General features: G+C 42.8%; 1 protein-coding gene across 2 annotated transcripts in view; it reads left to right on the forward strand.

Annotated features, from left to right (window-relative positions):
- Nucleotides 1–1034: 1034 nt before the first annotated feature.
- Nucleotides 1035–24666, forward strand: part of LOC138789749 (polycystin-1-like protein 2) — a 42446-nt gene continuing 18814 nt past the window's right edge. The window contains exons 1-11 of one of the 2 annotated variants that reach the window (XM_069968541.1): nt 1035–1144; nt 9091–9207; nt 9862–9929; nt 11922–11979; nt 12102–12163; nt 12455–12517; nt 16616–16783; nt 20910–21028; nt 21321–21438; nt 22682–22810; nt 24291–24498. In XM_069968541.1, coding sequence (XP_069824642.1) covers nt 1123–1144; nt 9091–9207; nt 9862–9929; nt 11922–11979; nt 12102–12163; nt 12455–12517; nt 16616–16783; nt 20910–21028; nt 21321–21438; nt 22682–22810; nt 24291–24498 — 1132 coding nt within the window. In that variant the 5' untranslated portion in view covers nt 1035–1122. Of the gene's footprint in view, nt 1145–9090; nt 9208–9861; nt 9930–11921; nt 11980–12101; nt 12164–12454; nt 12518–16615; nt 16784–20909; nt 21029–21320; nt 21445–22681; nt 22811–24290; nt 24499–24666 lie in introns of both variants that reach the window. The other variant, XM_069968540.1, reaches the window with a different exon arrangement.

Raw genomic sequence — 24666 nt, forward strand, 5'->3', positions numbered from 1 at the left:
ATTCACTATCATAGGTCAGTAGCAGGTGCCCCCAACTCCATGGCTGACATTATCCTACAGTGTAATGAGAGCAGATGACTGTATCTAATCCCTCTGTGTGTAATACTATCTGCTGGGGCTCTGTATCTAATCTTACATTGTGATACTGTATGTTGGGGCTGTATCTGATCCTGCTATGTGTGATACATCTGCTGAGGTGCTGGTCAGTGAATGGAGTGACGCAGCCAGGGAGATGAGGGATAGGCCACGCCCACTTTCTCTCAGCCAGGAGAAAAATTCATTTATTCTTTTGAGCCAAACAACTGCGGATATCTCAGGGCACAAGCTATCAACACAATTTAGGGCTCTTTTTAAAGGGTAAAACATGGGCTTTTTATTTTGAGAATTTCATTTTTTGGCTACTGAAATTATAGTTACGGTTTAATTCTTTTAATCTCTCCTCATAACTAAGATGCTCTATTCCCCTTATTAGTTTAGTTGCCGTCTTTGTACCCTCTCCAGCTCTAGAACATCCTTTTTATGAATCTGATTCCAAAACTAGACAGCATACTCCAGATGAGGCCGCACCAAAGCTTTATAAAGCGGTAATATTATATCCCTGTCCCGAGAGTCCATGCCTGTTTTAATGCATGACAATATCCTGCTGGCCTTAGAAGCAGCTGACTGGCATTGTGTGCTGTTCTGTAGTTTATTATCTACAAGTACACCCAGATCCTTCTCCTTCCGCGACTCTCCCAGTGTAACTCCCCCTAGAACATATGATGCATGTGGGTTATTAGTACCCAGGTGCAGTGGCGGAACTACCGCAGTAGCAGCCGTAGCTGCTGCTACGGGGCCCGGCACAACAAGGGGCCCGGCAGCAGGGGCTGCCTGAGTGAGGGAATGGTATTTGTGTAGAAGCCGGAGCATCACAGAAGAGAGAGAGGGGGAAATAAAACACGGATGCACCCTCTCTCTCTCTCTCTCTCTCTCTCTGTCCCGGTCACTGAGAAGAAGCCCTGACAGGAGATTCCTCTCCTCCTGCAGCAGCTAGAGGCCGCTCTCCTGTCTGGCCTGTCAGCTGCCTGCACGGAGGAGCATGATAACCTCTGACCCCCAGCCCTCTCCTGCCGGACCTCAGGCATGACAGCTCCTTCCCCCTTCGGTAAGTATATACTGTCACCTATAAGGTGTGTGTGGTTGGGGAGGGGGGATGTTGTATGGTGGCTGCTATGTTGCATAAGTGTGTGTGTGTGGGGGGGGGACTACAACTCCCAGTGTGGTCTGTCTACTGTCTGTGCCCCCATCCTCCTCACAGACTAAATGGAGACACAGATTGCACAGACAGATCACACTGGGAGTTGTAGTCCCACACTGTCAATAATATGACAGTGTCAATAATTTGAATTGTCCCATTTTTCCTTGCAGTGCCAGCCAGGATATATACATGCAGTACTATATATATATATATATATATATATATATATATATATATATATATACACACATGCAGTGCCAGCCAGGATATATACATGCAGTACTATATATATACACACATACTGTATATACATACACACACATGCAGTGCCAGCCAGGATATTTACATGCAGTACTATATATATATATATATATATATATATATATATATACATACTGTATATACATACACACACGCATATACACACACGTGCAGTGCCAGACAGGATATATACATTATATATATGCAGTACCAGGCTATACACATATATATATATATATATATATATATATATATATATACATACATACATACATACATACACACACACACACACACACACACACACACACACACACACACACACACACACACACACACACACACACACACGTGCAGTGCCAGACAGGATATATACATGCAGTACCAGGCGGGATAGATATATATATATATATATATATATATATATATACGTGCAGTACCAGTATACATGTGAAGTGCCAGACAGGATATATACTGTATATGCTGTACCGGGCTGGATCTATCTACATATACACACACGTGCAGTGCCAGACAGGATATAGTGCAGTACCAGGCTGTTATCCAGCCTAGTATGGTGCCGTTACCTAGTCACAGTATGGCGGTATTGTTCTGGTCTGGTATGGTGGTATTATCTAGTCACAGTATGGCGGTATTGGTCAGGTCTGGTATGGTGTTATTATCCAGTCATAGTATGGTGGTATTGGTCAGGTCTGGTGTGGCAGTGTTATCCAGTCACAGAATGGTGGTATTGGTCAGGTCTGGTATGGTGGTGTTATCCAGTCACAGTATGGTGGTATCAGGTCTGGTATGGTGGTGTTATCCAGTCACAGTATGGTGGTATCAGGTCTGGTATGGCGGTGTTATCCAGTCACAGTGTGGCGGTATTGGTCAGGTCTGGTATGGCGGTGTTATCCAGTCACTGTATGGTTGTATTGGTCAGGTCTGGTATGGATGTGTTATACAGTCACAGTATGGCGGTATTGTTCAGGTCTGGTATGGTGGTATTATCCAGTCACAGTATGGCGGTATTGTTCATTAGGTCTGGTATGGCTGTATATGTTAAATGTGCATTGTCTGAAGCTTTTACCTACCAATCCTATTACGAGAATCGCTACAGACAATATGCAGATCATTTAATGTGCAAACTTGTTTATATATTTTAAGCATTTGAAAACCATGTAGAAAAAGAAAGATTCAGACAATGTATGTGGCCGAAACCACACGTCCATTTCTTCCCCAGTAGCCGGGAAGTGGGGGGGGGGGCCCTTGGAAAGTTCGCTATGGGGCCCAGCCATTTCTAGTTACGCCCCTGCCCAGGTGCATAACTTTACATTTATCCACATTGAACATCATTTGCCAAATGGACGCCCAAACACTCAGTGTGTCTAAGTCAGCTTGTAAGATCTGCACATCCTCCATAGACTGTACTGTACTACAAAGCTTGGTGTCATCTGCAAAGATAGAAACATTGCTGTTAATTCCATTCTCAATATCATTAATAAACAAGTTAAACAGAAGAGGGCACAGTACTGACCCTTGGGGTACACCACTTATTACCGGGGACCATTCGGAGTAGGAATCATTGACCACCACTCTCTGGGTACGATTATGAATCCAGTTTTCAATCCAGTTACACATTAAACTTTCCAGACCGATAGACTTTAACTTACATATCAGACGTCCATGAGGAACTGTGTCAAACGCTTTAGCAAAATCCAGGCACACGATATCCACAGCCGCGCCGCCATCCAGGCTTTTACTTACCTCTTTATGGAAACATATTAGGTTGGTTTGACAGCTTCTGTCCTTAGTAAAACCATGCTGGTTATCACTTATAACCATGCTGGTTATTACTTATTTGTCCGAGGTGTCCCAGACAGACTGCGCAGTAGGATACGTAGACCTTTGCTTTATGGTAGCTTTGTCCTACTGAGACCAGCTCCTCTTGTATCAGGAGTCTGTCCTACACTTTTTGGATGTGTTCCTGGCGTGGGCTAGGGTGTTCCTTAGTACTCTCCCTTACCTGTGCTTAGTAAATGTAGTAGTTGTTGTAGAAGAACTCTCTGTAAGAGCTAGGACTGAACTGCACTGAATCCATGCCTCCCAGTCAGAGCTTTTATCTTAAATGGGTACTCCAGAGACCGAGGACAATTTTTGCCAATACAAAGCTTTAATAAAGATATATTAATTTTAATTATAACTTTATTAAAATGTATACGTTTGCACTTCCGTTCAGTGGCAGCAGTAAGGGGGAACATGTCCCCTCTGATGCCACCAACGTTTATATCAGGGACAGGGATTTAAGCCCTACAGTTTGATCCCCTTCTCTTTTTTTGCGAACAGAGCTATCGCTATACAGAGCAGGGGGTTTGTTCCTCCATGGACTGTATATTCTAATATACAGTGCACAGGGGAGAGAGGCTGCCCCACTAGTTCATCACTGCTATCACTGCTCCCTCTGCTTCTAGCACAGAACGGTGATAGCAGTCACTGCTTCCACTGCAGAGGCTGCCGGCACCACTGTCCACGGAGGGACAAACCCCCTGCTTTGCATAGTAATAACGCTGTTTGGTAGCGCTAGAACAGTCCATGGGATCAGAGCCCTGTAGCTTGTGTCAGGAACTGCAGGGCTTATACTCTGCATTTCCAATACCAATGTTGGTGGCAGAAGAGGTGCTGACACAAAATGGAAGTAATTAAATTCTAGTAAAGTAATGTAACTTTATTAAAGCAGTGTATTTAACAAATATTTTTATTCTCTTGACAACCCTTTATGGTGTGTTCACACCTACAGGATCTGCAGCTGATTTTCTGCAGCAGATTTCATTTAAATAACTGAACACAGCATCAAATCTGCTGCAGATCCTGTAGGCGTGAACGCACCCTAAGGTGATATGCCTAAAGACGTGGATTAACTTTGTTTCATGTCTAACTGAAGTGAATGCCATAAATTTTGTGTGACCAGATACATAAGGCTATGTTTTATGTTTTCACTTTCGGAACAGAGTGAGGAAAGGCAGCCATCACATTTTTATAACTCCAGTGAATAATGATCATGATATTTATTTGTGGCTGTTTTTGTAACAAGACGGCCGTCTTTTCCTGCTATGTTCCCAAAGTAGGAACATAGCCTAAGTAGTCTCACTTGTCAGCCTCTATATAATATGACATGGATCAGCATTTGGATGAGGTTTGAGAGTGGGTTAAAGCATTCCCCCCTCCCCTTACTTTGTCTGTCCTGATTGACTCATTTTCATAAATACATCTAATTTTGGTTCCTGACTTCCTGTTCATTCTCCCTTTGTGGTAATCCTATTATCAGGATTAGGATGCCTATACTCCAAGCTCTCTCCTTCTGTGTACTTTTATTATTCTGCCAGCTGACTAGTGGTGGCAGGGTACTATGCCCAGGAACAGGAGTTTTATTTTCAGGTTCCTGCTTTTGGTTTGTGGAACAGAGGATGGATTTTTTGCATGCACATAGGACCTGTCTAGCTTGTGGAGGGAACCTGGCCAATGTATCTGAAGACATCTTGGCATTTCTGGCACAGCAGATAAATGACTCCAGTTGGTGGGTCAGAAGTGATTCCTTAGGTGAGATTTATTTATTTTTATGCTACCTCTGAAAATTATACTATGTGAGATGGTTATAAAGCAAAAAAGGAATCCTATAAGGGACCTATGAAAAAGGCTTTGTTCACAGAGAATGTCAGCAGTTCCATCACATTTAAGCTCTGCTTTTCACTCTAAAATGACGGACATCATTTAGCTGTCTGGTGTCCCCTCTTCTAGTTTGGAGTTACTAATTTGCCTTCGGGTTTGTCTTTAATTGAAAAGTCAGTTGAATTTAATAGTAAAAACGGTGAAAGGACGGTGAAAAACTGTGTGTAAACAACTAAAAAATAATGTCCGCTGTTTGCCATCCGCGCAGACAGCGTCCGTTATTTAATATATTGTGTGCTTTGGACATCTGTCATCGCAGTCAATTAAATCACGGCAAAAACTGATGCCTTTTCTCTTTTTTTAACGTTATGTGAACATAGCCTAAAATTGTAATTTCAGTGAAAGTAAACCAATGTGTAACCAGGTGAATTTTTTTTTTGCGTGTGTGCAAAAGTGGGTGGTGAACAATGAGAATGTTCTATATATGTTAATCTATACCATGTGTGCTGTATAGGACAATTTCTTATTGACTTCAATGGAGCGCAATATTACCTTAAAAATACTGCCGTATTTTTACCTTAAAATTCTGGCAATAATTTGGTATTATTTTACTGTGTGTGAACCTAGCCTAAACCTTCACTAGTTACCTATAGTAAAATGTATTAATGACTTATGCATATGGCTGTATTAAAGCTTTTTTTAGTGTTATGATCCCTTAATACAGTGCCTATAAAATCAAGGACAGTAATTCTATGTGAATCTGCAAGAAGAAGAAAAATAAATCCTACAAAATTTCTACCATGAGACCTGCTGTTGTCACTGTTCATTACCTTAGTTGGTACCTGGTGGATAGTGTGGTTAATTTATGCATGTATTTTGCTGGTTAAACTAAAGGTCCCTATACACTTTCAACTTTTGTCAGCAAACCATTGTCAGGTGTAGAATTCTGATCAATTCCTGCAACAGGCATAGGTCCTGCCAGATTTACTAAGTGGCATGCGCCTCTTAGTAAATCTGGCCAGGTAAATGGGGGCAGGGTTTATTTAAAATTGGTGTCTTAGTATGCCGGTCTCTGTCCTCCTTATAGATGGTCCCCTGTGTTGTCCCCCTTATAGATGGCCCCCCCGTGTTGTCCATGCCCCTTATAGATGGTCCCCGTGTTGTCCCCCTTATTTTTTCCCCCTTATAGATGCTCTCTCATGTTGTCCCCCTATAAATGCCCCCATTATGTTGTCCCCCTATAGATAGCCCCCTTATGTTGTCCCCTATAGATGCCCTCTCATGTTGTCTCCCTATAGATGCCCCCTTATGTTGTCCCCCTATAGATGCGTTCTAATGTTGTGTCCCTATAGATGCCCTCTCATTTGGTCCCCCTATAAATGCCCCCTTATGTTGTCCCCTATAGATGCCCCCTTATGTTGTCCCCTATAGATAGGCCCCCTTATGTTGTCCCGCTATAGATGCCCCTTTTGTTGTCCCCCTATAGATGCCCCTTTTGTTGTCCCCCTATAGATGGCCCCCTTATGTTGTTCCCCTATAGATGGTCCCCTTTGCAAAGCAGATAAAAAAACAAAACACAACTCGCCTAACAACACGTTTCCCCGATGGCTGTCTTCTCCTCTTCTTCCCCGACAGCTCTGCAGCTCCCTGGGGGGTGTCCCAGCACAGGCAGCACAGGCATCAGGAAGCTCAGTGTCCACTGGGGCTAGTACTTCATGGTGCCTGTGCTGACCGGGAATAGGACGGGACAGCAGTGCGGTGGCAAGAGAGGGGGCCCTCTTCTTCATCCCATCTTATGCCTGGTGTTAAGAGACGCTCCCTGTGCCGGAAGTACTAGCCCCAGCGGACACTGAGCTCGGTACCTGCGGAATCCCTGGGACACCCTCACCCCCGGACCCCAAACAACCGCGGCACCTGGGAGGCCTACTCAGCTGCGGGGTGCTGCAGTCTGTCTTATAGGACACCCTCACCCCCGGACCCCAAACAACTGCGGCACCCGGGAGGCCTACTCAGCTGTGGGGTGCTGCAGTCTGTCTTATAGGTGGTCCCCCTCTGTGTAGTTCACTATGTCAGCTCCTGGGGCCCAGACCACAGGCCCCCTGATGCGGTGGGGCCCCGTAGCAGCCTCTACAGCTGCTATGGCGGTAGTTCTGCCACTGTGTCTATTTAAATGTCTTTGTGGTTAGTTCCTTGTTTAGAGATACATATATTACACAGCTCTAAATTTACCAACCAATTAAGTGGCACAAGTAAGGTCTTCCTATTCTTGCTTTTATGTATTGTATTTTCCTGCACTTAAGACTACTTTTTAACTCAGGTAAATCTTCTTAAAAGTCAGGGGTCGTCTAATACACCAAATTTCGGAATTGGACTGGAGAATCTGCGGTTGCTGCATATGGTGGGGGGAGCTCAAATACCGCCACACCCCACCGTATATGGAGACTGTATGATGGAGGAGCAAGCTGCAGGCGTCCTGGGTATGGTAAAAAGGGGTACGGTTAGAGTGGCCCTGTGCCCTGGAAAACCTCTTTCATCTACCTGGGCCGCCCTTGTATCCTACCAGTATTACTGTACCTCCTTCTTTGCCTCTCAGATCTCGCTGCTGAGGACTGCAGTGAAGCGGCGCAGATGTGAGAGACCTCTTTTTTCCATACCCTGCATGCCTGCAGCTAGCTCCGCCCTTCATACAGTTGCCACATACAGAGGGGGTGCGGACGCTTTTAAGCTCCCTTATATACTATTACCGTGGCTCCTTCTCTGCCTCTCAGATCTCGATGCTTTCTGATGTTTTTTTATTAATTTTTATTTTGTGTTCGATGGAAGAGGGGTAGTATTATACAGCGAGTATATCCCAAACTCTATATTTTAACTGGAAAAGTTGGGGGTCGTCTTATACACCTGAAAATACAGTAGATAACATACCTAAAAGGAATCTGTCAGCTCCTGGGCCCAGATTGCAGATCAGTCTTCTGTAGTCAGTTTATGTCTGAAAGAAACACTCAGGTATGATTGAATCTGTTCTCCCTAATGTGTAGGAGCTGTGGTCTAGGGGTAACTCACCTGTCTAGAGACCCGTCAGCAGTTCATTCTTTGGTTTGAATCCCCTGATGGAAACTAAATAGATGTCTTTTTTTCTCATTATTGTATCATTTTTAAGGCTATGTTCACACACAGTATTTTTGGTCAGTATTTTGCAACCAAAACCAGAAGTGGATTGAAAACACTAAAAGGCTGTGTTCACACACTGTTGAAATTGAGTGGATGGCTACTATTTAATAGCAAATAATTACTGTTATTTTAACACAATGTCCAATATTTGCCATTAAATGATGGCTATCCTTAAAAATTCAACAGTGTGAGAACATAGCCTTTCTGTGTCCTCAATCCACTTCTGGTTTTGGTTGCAAAATGCTCAGCAAAAATACTGTGTGTGAACATTAAAAATGCTACAATAATGAGAAAAAAAAGACATCTATTAAATTTCTATCAGGGGATTCAAACCAGAGAATGAACTGCTGGCAGGTCTCTAGACAGGTGAGTTACCCCTAGACCACTGCTCCAACACATTAGGGAGAACAGATTCAATCATACATGAGTGTTTCTTTCAGACATAAACTGAATACAGAGGACTGAACTGCAATCTGACAGCTAAGCGAGCAGGAGGCCGGGCAGCATTGATTATTCATGAAGAGAGAGGAGGATGCATGCCAGAGTGTGGCACAAACAACTGCTCTGTGACTCTTTAGTACAGTAGGAGACATAAGATTGTACATAATCTTCTGCACAGAAAATTACAGAAAAGACACCATACTCACTGGGGGCTGCCAGCTATAGCACACTGTTAGCACTTCAGGTAGGGCCCAGGAGCTGACAGATTCCCTTTAAACAAAAATCTAATCATTATAATCAGGTTGCTTTTTTCTCAACAGCTGACCGTTCCAAACCTAAAGACAGCATGCTGCAGATACTATGTCCAGTTTTAACACATAATGCAGAGATACAGTCGGCTTCATGTCTACAACAAAATGGCTTTATCTGCCAGACAGGTAAAAGCAGTGAAATTGTTCGTGTTGCTACAGTGTTTAAATTGATTGCTACCACAAATGGGTTTCCCCAGTGAACCACAAGACATTTTCTAGGCGTGGTCGACAGTGCATTATTATACCGTATGCCTATGACAGATACCACATAGCAGCATCCCCGGGTACCCATGTAAAGAAAGAAATAAAGCAAATGGTGTACATTTTTGTACAGGATACAGTTGGATGGAATATCCACCAAAACCTGATATACAATTCCCAGACAGAGGACAAAATCACACAGTTCTGGCTCCAGACATATGAATTGGATTCTATGGGGGAGATTTATCAAAGGGTGTAAAATGTAGACTGGTGCAAACTGCCCACAGCAACCAATCACAGCTCAGCTTTTCTTTCAGCACTGCCTAAAGCTGAACTGTGATTGGTTGCTGTGGGTAGTTTGCACCAGTCTAAATTTTACACCCTTTGATAAATCTCCCCCTATGGGTTAGTTTAACATATGCAGCAGAACTATATAACTATAACTGGAGGCTGCCAGATCACTGCTAAACACAGTGTGAACCAGCCGTTAATACAATGTGTGCCTTGAGCACTCCTGGCAAATTAAGCACTCCTGACAATTTAAGTTTAGATGGTTATCACCATTCACTTTTTTTGCAGAAGGGTCAAGGTGTTACATGGATAAACCTCTGGGGTTTACAAGGTCTAAAGTACAAAGGGATGTAAAAGTAAGTAATATAAATGAATGTTCACTTTCAAAAAAAAATGTGCTCAGTTGGGCTTCATTCACAAGTTTCTGAACTTTAGAGGGAACCAATCAGCCCAATCAGGCTGATATGGTTCCCTGAACTGCTGTATACAGCTCCTGCAGCAGCCACGGCAATTACCACCCGCGGATGCAGCAGTAGCTATATAACCGAAAAAAGAACTTTAATCCCCTGGGCGCGTGACAAGCAGTGGTGGGAAAGTAGTCATCTGGGCTGCTCCCCGCTTGTATCTAGTCACCGCGCTCGGCCTGTCAGGGCGCTCGGGGGGATGATTGACAGGCAGAAAGGCCAGTAAAGGACCTCTCTGCCTGTCATTCATCCCCTCAGAGCGCGCTGACAGGCAGAGCGCAGTGACTATATATGGGCGGGGGGCAGCCCAGATGACTACTTCCCGCCACTGCCTGTCATGCCCGGGGGATTAAAGTTCTCTTATTTGGGTATACAGCTACTGCTGCAGCCGCAGGAGGTGTACACAGGAGTTCAGGGAACCATATCAGCCCGATTAGGCTGATTGGTTCCCTTTAAGAACCATTCATTATGTCTGCAATCTTCGTCTACAATCCGCGAAAAATACATCTGTAATGCATCAGTAATCTGTGTGTTTTGCGGATTCATGTGTGGATCCATATTTTGGGGACGTTATGGACAATACTTTTGTAATGTCCGCAAACTACAGACACTCCCATAGACTTCTAAATGACAATCCGTGCAATTACAGTCTGCACTAGGGCTTGTCAGTAATTTTTGCAGAACAGTTAAGGGGCTATTCACGGATCCTTAAAAGGTAAAGGCTATGTCCCATCAGAAAAATATCTTGTAGAATCTGGAACAGAATTTTGTGGAATACAAAAAGATATCTGTCGCAGAATTGAAGCTTGCATTCTTTTAATTGTCTAATCGAAATTCTGGCAACCCAAGTTAGAATCCATGTGATTCCTGTCTCTGGGGCATAGCCACAGCTTGTGAAAACAGTAGGACTTGGTTTCAAGTAAATTGAAATTTTAGTATTTTGCAAAAGCATCTTCAGTTTCAAAGAAAGTCAGGCTTTTAGTTTTTTTTTCTCACCACCTGTGGAATACAGCCCCTATTTTACAGACTATCAAAGAATTTACAGACATATGGCAACCCTAGATAAAGTAAACTACAGTCTGCCCTTCTGCCCATGGGCATGAACATTTCTCCCTCACACAAGGGCACCTCAAGCAGCATTATTAAGGAGACCTTTCAAGGGGGGGGGGGGTGGATTTATTAGCACTGGCCTCTCACATGCCTGGTCTTAAAGAACTACTCCATGCATTCATCTTTTTTGATATATTGCTGGGGCTGCACAGAAATGATAAATAGCCTATTCTCACTCTTGCGAGTCCTCCTGACAAGTTTTCTGTGCAGCCCTTGTAATTTATAAAAAAAAAATTATAAATGCCCAGAGTACCACTTTACGTATTGGGTGTGTTATATATAGGCTGAGGCTACATGGTGATTTACAGTCGCATGACCAGGAGCTGGTGTGTCACATGACCCCTTCACTCATACAATAGGGTCACGGTGCGACCCACAAACATCTGTGGCCCAACAGTCTGGATGGCTATTTTGTGACAGTGGGATAGTGATTGCAATGTGACTACATTCACTCGCTCATGCCTCTACATAAGTCAAACCATGTGCGACTTGCTCATCTGCCCTCACTGATAACTTCGCCATTTCCAAGCTGTCGCAGTTTTTTACAGCTTGCAGGAGTAAATCGTAGTACATTCAGCAAAGGGGAGGCCATGCCCCTTCACACCATGTCACACCCAAATGCCTACCCACTTGGCAAGTGCTGTGCAAATCCCTCAAAAAATGGAAATCTGGGCCTATGTCTTTATCTTAGCTATAACTGCAAATACCATTTTATTTATTAACACCTGGATAATCCCTTGTAAATTGTGTTTCTTTGTTTCCTGCTTATCACAGAGTCAGATCTTTGTCAAAAGAAGAATGCGATCAGTGGAAGCCAGTAAGGATGGTCCTGGTAATATATTTCCTCTATGCCTTTCTGTATATGTTACCTACAGACCTATTTTCCTTTTGCTTCTTGGTTCCTAAAATGCTAAAAACCCTGGTGACATACCTTGACATTTCTCTTTCTTTTAGATTTTCTGGGAATGGCTCTTAAACTTTCCTATACCATGAATGCGGCAGGGAGCAACATAACTGTACGTGTCACAATTTACTACCCGCTCAGCATTTTGCTTTACAGTTCTATATGATTAGGCACACTGACCCTTTGGCCCTGGATGAAGAAAGGCTTTTCTCCTACTTAGAACATAATTATTGCCAATTCAGAAGTTTACAAACTCTGGGGTTGTATGACATTGAAACATTGTCTCGCATAGCATCACTAGTCATGGTTATGTATATGGTAATTTTAATGAGTTTTTATTTTACATTTAATAAATACATTAGTTTAAATAAATGGGTAACTGTTTTGTATTTTCACAATGCAGGACATTCTCACACATCTGAGCTCTGTGATGCAAGATGAAATGGAACCCAATAAAACTCAGCTGGTAACATGATCCTTTCTATACGATTCCCATATAATATCCCTTGCTGATCAATGCCTCTGTTTACAGATATATTACACTATGCTGTAAAAGACAAAGATTAATAGGTCAACGGAAAAGTGAAATAAACAGCTCAACTGAAGTTACAAAGTGTTCAACATTAATTGCTTGGCTTGCAGCAACAGAAACTGATCCAGCCAGCACATTCAAGTTAAAGAAGTAATCCAGTAAAAAAAAAAATTTTTTTAAATCAACTAGTGCCAGAGATTTTTTAATTTACTTCTATAAAAAAACTCCAGTCTTTCTGTACTTATCAGCTGCAGGATGTCCTGCAGGAAGTGGTGTATTCTTTCTAGTCTAACACAGTGCTCTCTGCTGCCACCTATGTCCATGTCAAGAACTGTCAATAGCAGTAGCAAATCCCCATAGAAAAATCTCTACTACTCTGGATACAGGTGTCAAGGACATAGGTGGCAGCAGAGAGTACGGTGTCTGACTGAATAAAATACACCACTTCCTGCAGGACATACAGCAGCTGAAGTAAATTGCAAATATCTGGCACTTTCTGGCACCTGGCACTACCATAGTAGCTTTAGCATGGTAAAATAACCAGCATTCAAGTACATTCAAGAGACACAAGAGACATTCAAGAGAGAACGCAATACAACCAAAGTATTATCCCAAAATAGGAGAGAAAATGTAGCAGTTGTATTGTTCTGGAATGCTCTTTGAGTTTTTTACTATGCTATGTTAAATGGGTATTCTGGAGTTCAGAAGACATCCCTACAGAGCACTGCCACTATATTAATAAGAAGGGGCTGGGTGGATCAGTACACTAAGGGCAGTAGCCCCATCTCCAGTGCACCAAACTGCCTAGTTTGAATATTGAATAAAGTAAAGATTCCCTGAGAGCAAACTTCATTGTTGTTGTTGCCTTATCGGCAAGCTGCTTGCCTATTGTTCTGTAGTCCTTCCCAGTCTAGTGCAGGTCTTCAGTTTTGTCCCTGGTGTCATTACAGTTCTTCTACACACACAGATTTCTGACAGATTATCTGACATAGTTCACACAACATCAAAAAAAGAGAAAAGGTGTGCGCTTTTTCTATTTAAAAAGACAACGGTTATTGCCACGATTTAACTAACTGCAATGCAATGTGTTGAAGTCAATGGGATGACAGACGTCCCATGCGCACAATGTATGAAATAATGGACGTTATCTGCACGGACGTCAAAATAATGATCATATCAAATATTTTCATTATTTTTTAATTGTTCACACACAGTTTTCCTTTTGTCACTGTTCGCTTTTACTATTAAATTCAATGGACATTTCAATTAAAGACACATTCAAAGGCCAATTAGTCCACCTAAACTAGTATAATGTACCAGCAACTGTTATTGCACTGATGGGTGGCCAATCCTCAAAATAACGGATGTCATTTTGGACTCAAAAATGAAATTTTAAAAAATTATAAATGGACGTAAAAAAAAAAACGTTGTGGGAACATATCCATACACTGTATTTTGCTAAAGCCAGGAACAGACTATAAATAGAGAACAGGTCATAAAGGAAAAGTTTTTTGTAATGACAGTGACACTTTAAGACTTTATCTGCCCATAAATAAAGCAACATATTCCCACTGGTTATACATAGTTGGCCTTTCTCAGAAATGCATCTTTCTCTATACTATTTTACTATACTGTATAGATAACATTGGTGTAGAACAGTGGCGGATTAAATGTACCCTGGGCCCCAGGCTGTCCACCCAACCTGCTTCCCCCCCCGGTCAATCCGCCCACATTATAATCCACTACTGCCCCTCCCCCCAATGCTGTCCCCAATAAACATAATGTTTGGTCCCTTGCTGCACAGAGGATGTCAGGAGAGTAGGGTGCTGATCTTATAGGGGAGGTCACAGCAGCATAGAGGATGTCAGGAGAGGAGGGTGCTGATCTTATAGGGGAGGACACAGCAGCACAGAGGATGTCAGGAGAGGAGGGTGCTGATCTTATAGGAGAGGTCACAGCAGCACAGAGGATGTCAGGAGAGTAGGGTGCTGATCTTATAGGGGAGGTCACAGCAGCATAGAGGATGTCAGGAGAGGAGGGTGCTGATCTTATAGGGGAGGACACAGCAGCACAGAGGATGTCAGGAGAGGAGGGTGCTGATCTTATAGGAGAGGTCACAGCAGCACAGAGGATGTCAGGAGAGGAGGGGGCTGATCTTATAGGGGAGGTCGTAGGGTCACAGCAGCACAGAGGATGTCAGGAAAGGAGGGTGCTGATCTTATAGGGGAGGTCACAGCATCCCAGCAGCACAGAGGATGTCAGGAGAGGAGGGTGCTGATTTTATAGGGGAGGTCACAGAAGCACAGAGGATGTCAGGAGAGGAGGGTGCTAATCCTATAGGAGATGGTCCCCCTCTTCCCCCCTTATAGATGGTCCCCCTCTTCCCTCCTTATAGATGGTCCCCCTCTTCCCCCCTTATAGATGGCCCCCCTCTTATAGATGGTCCCCCTCTTCCCCCCTTATAGATGGTCCCCCTCCCCCCCTTATAGATGGTCTCCCTCTTCCCTCTTTATAGATGGTCCCCCTCTTCCCTCCTTACAGATGGTCCCCCTCTTCCTCCCTTATAGATGATCCCCCTCTTCCCTCCTTATAGATGGTCCCTCTCTTCCCCCCCTTATAGATGGTCCCCCTCTCCCCCCCCCTTATGGCTGGTCCCCCTTCTTCCCCCTCCCTTATAGCTGGTCCCCCCTCTTCCCCTTCCATTATAGCAGGCCCCCCTCCCCCCCCTTATAGCTGGTCCCCCCTTTTCCTTCCCTTATAGATGGTCCCCCTCTTGCCAGCAGATAACACAAAAAAAAACAAAAATCTACACAACTCACCTGCCGTCCGTTCCCCCGTCGAGCCTCTCTCCTTCTGCAGCCCCCGGCTGATGTGCAGCTGCCGGGGGTGTCCCGTCCTATCCCCGGCAGCACGCGCATCAGAGAGATCCCTGTGCGCCGGAAGTCACAGCCACAGGAGAGGAGGGTGCTGATCTTATAGGAGAGGTCACAGCAGCACAGAGGATGTCAGGAGAGGAGGGGGCTGATCTTATAGGGGAGGTCATAGGGTCACAGCAGCACAGAGGATGTCAGGAAAGGAGGGTGCTGATCTTATAGGGGAGGTCACAGCATCCCAGCAGCACAGAGGATGTCAGGAGAGGAGGGTGCTGATCTTATAGGGGAGGTCACAGAAGCACAGAGGATGTCAGGAGAGGAGGGTGCTAATCCTATAGGAGATGGTCCCCCTCTTCCCCCCTTATAGATGGTCCCCCTCTTCCCTCCTTATAGATGGCCCCCCTCCCCCCTTATAGATGGTCCCCCTCTTCCCTCCTTATAGATGGTCCCCCTCTTCCCCCCCTTATAGATGATCCCCCTCTTCCCTCCTTATAGATGGTCCCCCTCTTCCCTCCTTATAGATGGTCCCTCTCTTCCCCCACTTATAGATGGTCCCCCTCTCCCCCCCCCCCCTTATGGCTGGTCCCCCCTCTTCCCCCTCCCTTATAGCTGGTCCCCCCTCTTCCCTTTCCCTTATAGCTGGCCCCCCTCCCCCCCCCCCTTATAGCTGGTCCCCCCTCTTCCTCCCCTTATAGATGGTCCCCCTCTTGCCAGCAGATAACACAAAAAAACAAAAATCTACACAACTCACCTGCTGTCCGTTCCCCCGTCGAGCCTCTCTCCTTCTGCAGCCCCCGGCTGATGTGCGGCTGCCGGGGGTGTCCCGTCCTATCCCCGGCAGCACGCGCATCAGAGAGATCCCCTTGCGCCGGAAGTCACAGCCACAGGCGCATGGGGAGCTCTCTGATGCGTGCGCTGCCGGGGATAGGACGGAACACCCCCCGGCAGCCGCACATCAGAGAGTCAGTGGCGGATTATAATGTGGGCGGCATGGGCCCCCCGGAGCCTCGGGCCCTGGGCGGCCGCCCAAACCACCCATATTATAATCCGCCACTGGTGTAAAATCATTGATCTCTGGTAAGTTGGATGAGATGATTGGGTTTACCTTTGCCTACTACCTTATTAATAAACAGATCTCTACCTCTTTATCTGTCCACAGGTAGACACCCTTTCTCTGCTAAATCAATTAAGTGATCAGATGCAGTTTCAAGACATCAATTCACCAATTCTCTTTGAAAATCTAAGCAATGTAGTGTACTATGGCATCAATAGCATCCTACAATCAATAATGTCATCTTGTTCTGAAATCTCCTGGACATTGTCAGAGGTAGGTAATATTCATGTTCCTCATATGCTATACCTTGTTAACTTTTATTCCTTCCATATCCTTACAGATTAAAGTTTCTTTTCATCGTTCTTATCCTTAAGATTATGGGGGCTTTTTAACGATTTTTTTTGTTACATATGACAAAAAGTATGGTGACTGTTGCACCAAGGAAAACCTAGTTCCTGTTTTACAGTATAGTTACTTGAACAGGAGACATGTCAAAAGAGAGATTCGTGTGCATGAAAGTAGACATCTAATTTAAAGCGACTTTGTACCTACAATCTGACCCCCCAAATCACTTTTACCTTCGGATAGCTGCTTTTAATCCAAGATCTGTCCTGGGGGCCGCTCGGCAGGTGATGCAGTTATTGTTCTAAAAAACAACTTTTAAACTGGCAGCCCCGTGCCCAACGGCTGTGGCTTAGTTTGTGTATGCATTAGGCTGGCACAACCTCTCTGTCCCTCCTCCCCATTTTTCCTATTCCTCTGCAGTGAAAACTACACAGGTGGCTTAACAATCCAACCCATGTACCGGGCTGACACAGCTGATGAATAGGAGGCAATCTGCCTGGAGCATTCCTAATGATGAGGAGGGCGGGGAGGAGGGACAGAGAGGTTGTGCCAGCCTAATGCATACATAAACTAAGCCACAGCCAAAGGGCACGGGGCTGCCAGTTTAAAAGTTGTTTTTTTACAACATTAACTGCATCACCTGCCGAATGGACCCCAGGACAGATCTTGGATTAAAAGCAGCTATCTGAAGGTACAAGTGGTTTGGGGGGGGGGGGGGGGGGGGGGTCATATTGTGGGTACAGAGTTGCTTTAATGGTAACTTGCTGGGTTGTATTACCCCTTAAACGACCAATATGATTAATTACAATACAAGACAGTCTTTCCAAAAATTCCAGTTTGTTATTGAGATACAGAAAAATTTATAAAATTAATTTTAAAATTACGTGTGTTGAACACTTATTACCAGTGAAGAGTTCAGGGGGTGATGCTTTTGTCAGAAATAGTCACACAACTGGTCTCCAACCCAGACCTTTCATGCTGGATTGAAATCCTCCTTGTCCATTGTAGGTCATCACCAGTGGCTAAATCATCTTGCTAAAAAGTGTCTGGATCTTATAGTCCGCAGTCAGGGCAGCTTTGACAGTGTTAGGCTGCCCTGACTGCTTTCCTAATGATTGGGTGGAATGCCGATTGTACACTATGCCCACTCCCTGAGAGAACCATGTAGCCATTCCTTACTGCACAATTCTCTCCCTTCTCTTGCCTGACACTGATCTGTGTGATTGGAAGAAGAGGAATGGACACATCACATCCAGCTTCCTACCAGCAAAGAGAGTCCCTCAGGGATCACATACCAAATAAGAAGTTTCAGGTCCTGTAGGATCTTCCATGACCTCATGGACCTGTCATCAGTCTGGGAGGAAGAGGAGGAGTAGGAGAACACTGAGCTGTGGGTTGGGTCTAACTCCACCCTGAACTATGGTCGTACTTGCATGTATTAAATTAATATGTGTGTGTTTATGTTTATGTAGCAGAGCTGTGTATATATGTGTGTATATGCTTCAAGCAGCTCTGTTAAATACAAATACACACATACATCCATGCTATTTAAATATATTCAGCTGTGTAAGCAGAGTTTTGTATGTGAGTGTATGTAGCAAAGCTGTGTGTGTATGTATGGGTGATGTGTGTGTATGTTTGTGAAGCAGGGCTATGTATGTGTGTGTGTGTGTGTGTGTGTGTGAGGACAGCAGAGCTGTTTGTGTTTTCATGTGTAGAAGAGATATATGTGTAGCTGAGCTGCAAACAATTAGTATTAGGAGGGTGTACAATTCTTACAAACATGTAGACGTGTAACAGTGACTTACAAACCACAGCATAGCTGATATCCACGAAACTTCATTCTTTTATTTCATTATAAGCACCGATAGATCCATAGAGCATAACAGCGCTGAAGCCAGACCTGAAAGTGCATGGCCTTGTCCTGACGCTATGTTACATTACGGGGTCCACCCCCTTACTCATGTGCATGCAACAGAGTAAAAGAATGAAGATACTGGCTGCGCAATGGACTGTAAGTGACTATTACTGTGTTTCTTTGAAAATAATACAGGGAATTACATTATTTTTTTTCTTCAAAAAAGGGGCTAGGGCCTTTTTTTGTGGTAAGTCTTATTTTCAGAGTAGTAGTTAGGCAACAGCCGAGCCTCTTGTTAGGCTCCTACAGCTGGGGAGAAAACCTGATAAACTATATAGAGGCTAAACTTTTGGAAATTGTGAGAGGCCGGGGAGTAGATCGTACTGCCACTGTGCTCTTTCCCCAGCTATATCTCCTGATCACAGTGTGTCTCAGCAGTGAAACCTGCAGCAATCAATAACATATGACATACCTGATGACATGTCAAAAGATATTCTTAATAACAGGTACTCTTTAACTAAAAGCATCACAAGGATCTACCATGCAGTCATCTTGGTTCATTAGACCTGCTGTCAGAATGGGACCTTAAAGCGTAACTGTCATTTCAGGGCCATTTTTTGGAAAACATTAAATATCAACAGTTCAAGCGATTTTAAGAAACTCTGTAATAGGTTTTATAAACCAAAAGAGTTTCCTTCTGGACTGAAAAAGCAATCTCCCAGACTCCCCCCTTACTGCAGAAGCAGCAGGATTTCTGTGTCCATTATGTGGCTATGGAGAGGGGAGGGGCTGTTAGGGATGACTGAGCACGGAGCAGTCCTGCACAGCACAACACTCTGCAATCTTCTCTCAGTAAGTTCATAGATAAGCACTGACCTTTCTGAAACCTGAATCCAGCGTTTTAGGTGCCCAGAGAGTCTACAAACAGCTGACCTTCATGTCACCTCTTCCTGCTCCCTCATCTCCCTCAGCCCCTCCCCCCTTCATAGGCTTACAATGGAGAGAGCAGAACCCGTCTTCACTGGCTTCTCTGTAATGAAGACGTGTTTGCCTGATAATGCACAGATAAGAAGTCAGGGGGGAGGCTGGGAGATTGCTTCATGAGTACAGAAGGAGACTTTTTAGCTGATGAAACCTATTACAGAGTTTCTTAAAATCGCTTATACTACTGGTTTCTGCAATAAAAAAAATATGACAGTTACGCTTTAAAGTTTACCTGTTAGCAGCAGTTTGTCGCTTTCTATAACTTTAAGGTCAATCTTTTATTAAGATGGATACAGCAAATATTTGAAACTTTAATATATATAAAAGGGGAACTATTAGCAGGTTAACATGGGACACTAAAGATGAAGGTATGTATGTTCATCCTCCTCGCCCTCCCCATGCTATTTACCATAAAACCCTCTGCCCTGTAAGCCGTTAAAGGACAATCTCTAGTTTTTCCCAGTAATTGAAAAATATTACAACGTTATATACCTTTGTAATATGCTTCAATCACCTATCTGCCCCTATTCCCTATCTTTTCCCCCTCAACCCCCCACCAGGAAGCGAAGTAAACTCATTCTTACCTAAGGACTGTTGACCCCAGGCTTTTCTGTGACAGCCATTTTGTGACAATTACATCATCAAGAGGGAGGCGGGTCTAAGCCCTGTTAGGCCAGCCTCTCTTTGTCAGATGACTCAGGTTGCTCAGCTCTGATTGGCTGTGCAAGCTGTAAGCCATCTAACAGTTTTACAGAGTCAGTTAGACATCACAGGAGACAAAGTACATCATGGAAAGGCCCAAACCAGGAAGTAAAGAAAAAATTAAGACACCAACTAGAGCTTCAGTTCATTTTTTTTTATCAGTGCCGGAGTTGTCCTTTAAGAGAACTGGTGGGGGTTGCCACACTGATCCGGCCTGCCCCTGACCAGCCCCCTCCATTGATAATCACTAGATTATCCCATGATCCGCCACCGAACAGGGGTGGGGGGTAGGCCCTGTCCACAATGCTCCTAGCGGCTTACCGGGCAGAGGATTTCACAGCTAACAGCATGGGAGTGGCACTGAGGATTAAAGTAACAGACATACCCTAATCCTCAGTGCCCCGTGCCTGTTTGGGATCTATCAGCAGGTTACATTCATCTAAATTGCTGATAGTTCCCCTTTAAGAACTGCCTTTTTGTTAGCTGATGCCTTTTTTTTTCTCTTCACAGAGGCAGTTTATCACCAGTTCAGCTCTTAATGTCATGAATGATCTCCAAATGACTACACTCATGAATCTTAGTCAGCCTCTGTCATTGCAGACACCAATGTTTTCACTAATTCTGACCAGGTGAGTGGTAGCACTTTCGGTTACAGTCTCAATTCCTCTATACACAATTCCTTGCCATGAGTGGGACCTATTGTGAATAATTAGTCATATTGGAATACCAGACATATCTACATAAAAAAAAATCCTGAGTTATTATTTATGGTAGTAATTCTGTCAGATTTGCCTGTATTATAGTGAATTTTTTGCTGTACTATCATATGCCAGATAAAAGGATGTTTATTACCTTGTTAGGCTAATGTACTTTGTTATTGACATTGAGATTAAATGAACTTCAACCTATCATCTCTTCCAGTGTGAACACATCAGAGATTAATAAATATGCCCTGTCCTGTCCTGATCCAGTAGCAGAAGTAATATTTCCTACTCAAACTGCATTGCGTTCAGTGCTTCAGTCTCTCCCATCTGTCCAGGTTCAGGTAACCTCGTTCTTTCTTGTTAGTAATGTTATAGTCTGTTTTGCAATAGTTCCTCCTTATTTATATGGCTCTTTGACCTTTTAGAGTGCTTGCTTGGTTCTTTAGAATTATTCTCTTGCATGTATAGTTACTATATGGCCATCTAAATTTTTTTTACTGTACCTGTCATTTTAACTTTCAAAGTCTAGGTGAACAGTAGATGTGATATAAAGCAAGTTTTCACAATACATTAATTTCTTTGTTGTTGTTGTCCAGTCTCCTGAGGGCAGCTTTTCAGTTTTGAGCTGGTTAAAAAAAAGAGACTAAACACTCTGGCCAGTACAGAAAGTCACAGCTCAATGTGTTTATCAGTCAGATGACTGCCTTCTCTGTGAACGTTCAGATGACCGGAACTTCCTGTGTTTGTACTCTTCAGGGGAAAAAAAAGAGTCAGAACACAGGAAGTACATTTTTTCCATGATAACTAAAAAAATAATGAATGTAAATTGCAAACTTGCTTTATTTCATATCTACTGTTGATTTAGGTTTTGAAAGTTATAAAAACCTTAAAATTTCCAGTTGTGACCAACCCCATACATGTAGGGGTGCATTCAATGCACTTATAGGCTATGTTCACACTCAGTAATAAAAAATAAAAAAAGGGAGAGAGAAAAAGTGTCTGCCTTTTTTAAAAAAAAAAAACGTCTAATATATAATTAAAATCGATGGAATTCATTTAAGTCAATGGAATGATGGCCACCCAATGCACACAGTGTATTAAATACCAGATGTTGCTTACACAGACATCACAATAATGATCATGACAATTATTTTTAGACATCTTTTGCAAACAACCAATTTTTAGTTGTTCACACACAGATCTTTTTTTCACCGTTCTTTCACTGTCTTTTTAAATGCAATGGACTTTCCAATTAAAGACACACCCAAAGGTCAATCAGTCATTTCATTGACGGCCACTGGAACATGCTAAACATGTTATTTGATTTTGATCCGTTGTTTTACGTATCAAACAAGGCACAGAAAATGAACATAGGCATAGAATGTACATTCATTTATATGTACTTCATTAATATGTGAAGACATTATCTTTTTTATTATTTAGTTTACCATTATTATAGTCCCAACATACAAACATGGCAAAGACCAATAGGCTGTGTTCAAACTTAACATAGCGTTCTCTTGTATGTGACATTGCCTGCTTACTCATTCATCTCTATCCATTTATTTGTTCCTACAGATGATGAGTTTCAGTGAGAATCCATTTCCTGTGGACTCATCATACAATATCAGCGGAACTGTCGCTAGTCTGACAGTCCTGAATGAAGGAGAGGAGCTTTTAATGCACAACTTGTCAGACAATTTCCAGGTCAGTTCATCAAGAACCTTTAGACCTCATGCATGTTATATTTTTGTTTGTCTACTCATCAGTTGTTTAGGCTGCATACAGGCATGGTGGACGTCATGGTTATGGTTTATGTGCAGGTTCTGCACAAAAAATTTGCAACAAAGTATAATACAATATATTTGAATGGGGAATTAAAACCCCTATTCACACACAAGTTTTCAACTGTTAATGTTAAAAGTAATGTATTACCTAGATTTAATTTTAATTATGTGATCAGAGCAAGAGCATGTGTAACAGGTGCTTTTTAATAACAATAATAATAATAATAATAATAATAATAATAATAATAATAATAATAATAATGCTTTTATTTGTATAGCGCACACAGATTCCGCAGCACTTTACATAGTTTTGCCAATTATTGCTCCCTGTCCCCATTAGGGCTTACAATCTAAATTCACCTATCTGTATGTTTTTGGTGTGGGAGAAAACCGGAGTACCCGGAAACCCATGCAAACACGGAGAGAACATACAAACTCTTTGCAGAGCCACCGTGCTGCCCATGCTTTTTTAATCCTTTTCTATTTTATGATTGTAAATTTTTTTTTTTTTCAGTAAAAAATAGAAATTGTAAGATTAGAAGAAACATCACTAACAATTCTTAAGAAGCATAAAAACTTAACATAAAAACAATAGGACTTTTCTAATGACACATTCTCTTTAAATGGTCATTTTAGGGTGCGTTCACACATACAGAATCTGGTGCAGATTTGAATCTGCAGATTCAAAGCAAATCAATTCTAGGCCATCAAATCTGCTGCAGATCCTGTACGTGTGAACGCACCCTCTAACAACAGTCTTCCATTTGACATAGTGGTCGGGAAGCTAACTGTCTTTCACAGTTTACCTTAATTCTGCAATAATTGTATTATGCAGCTTTCCTTCTTTGCTGTATGGTGCACCTAACTTTACTTGACAAGTTGTCAGATTACTCCCTTTTTTATACAGAGTTACCTAATACAGATTACCATTCTTATTACCTCCTTCCAAAGATAGTAAAACTGTATTATGCAGATAATCCTACAGAAAAAGCAAACGGCTGAAAGCAGCAGGTGCTTCAACCCTACTGATTTTGCACTAGTCTGCAGGGAAATAAAATGTTTGCAGCAGCTTTGGGCAGGAAACTGGCACGAATGCTGTGGGAGGGGAGTAGGCAGGGAGGGAGGAGTGTGATGGAGAGAAAGTAATGCTTCCTGGGAATTGTAGTACTAAGCAACTGCTCAACCACACCAATACGAAGATTCAAACTGATTTTGCGGTTCCCGTTCTCAAGATTTTGTTGGTTTAATTGATATTTGTAAAAATTTAGTAATAGTAGCAGTAATAGTTTGAATGGTCTTTTGAACTTATATTATCATGGCTTTGGTACAAAACTTTTAAATAACTTATTTCACTCTTAATATCCTGTTTATAGCTAAATATAAGGTTCTTTTCATAACAGATATTTCTCTCGCGTACTTCAAGCCCAGGGAGTCAACCAACCCCAGTCCAGGTCTCTGCAGATAAAGCTTTACAGCTATCCTTAAAGGTTACCCCTTTAAAAAGTACATTGGTTATTATCGTCACGGTTAATCATGATGCGCAACTGGACTTGTACCATGGAGTAAAAGTAATGTCAAAGGCACAAATAACAAAGCAAAGTGTCCTAGGTAAGAGTAACTTGTCATCATATAAAATTTAGCTTTTTGCTTTTAGAATAGACAAAAAATATTTTGTGTAACTATAGTTATATGTCTAGATTTGCAGCATGTGTCTAAAGTGAATAGTAATTTTAAATAAATACAAGAAGCATCACATTGGCTGCAGGACATGTGGTT

Source organism: Dendropsophus ebraccatus, chromosome 4, assembly GCF_027789765.1.
Source record: "Dendropsophus ebraccatus isolate aDenEbr1 chromosome 4, aDenEbr1.pat, whole genome shotgun sequence".
In the NCBI taxonomy this organism is placed as follows: Eukaryota; Metazoa; Chordata; class Amphibia; order Anura; family Hylidae; genus Dendropsophus; species Dendropsophus ebraccatus.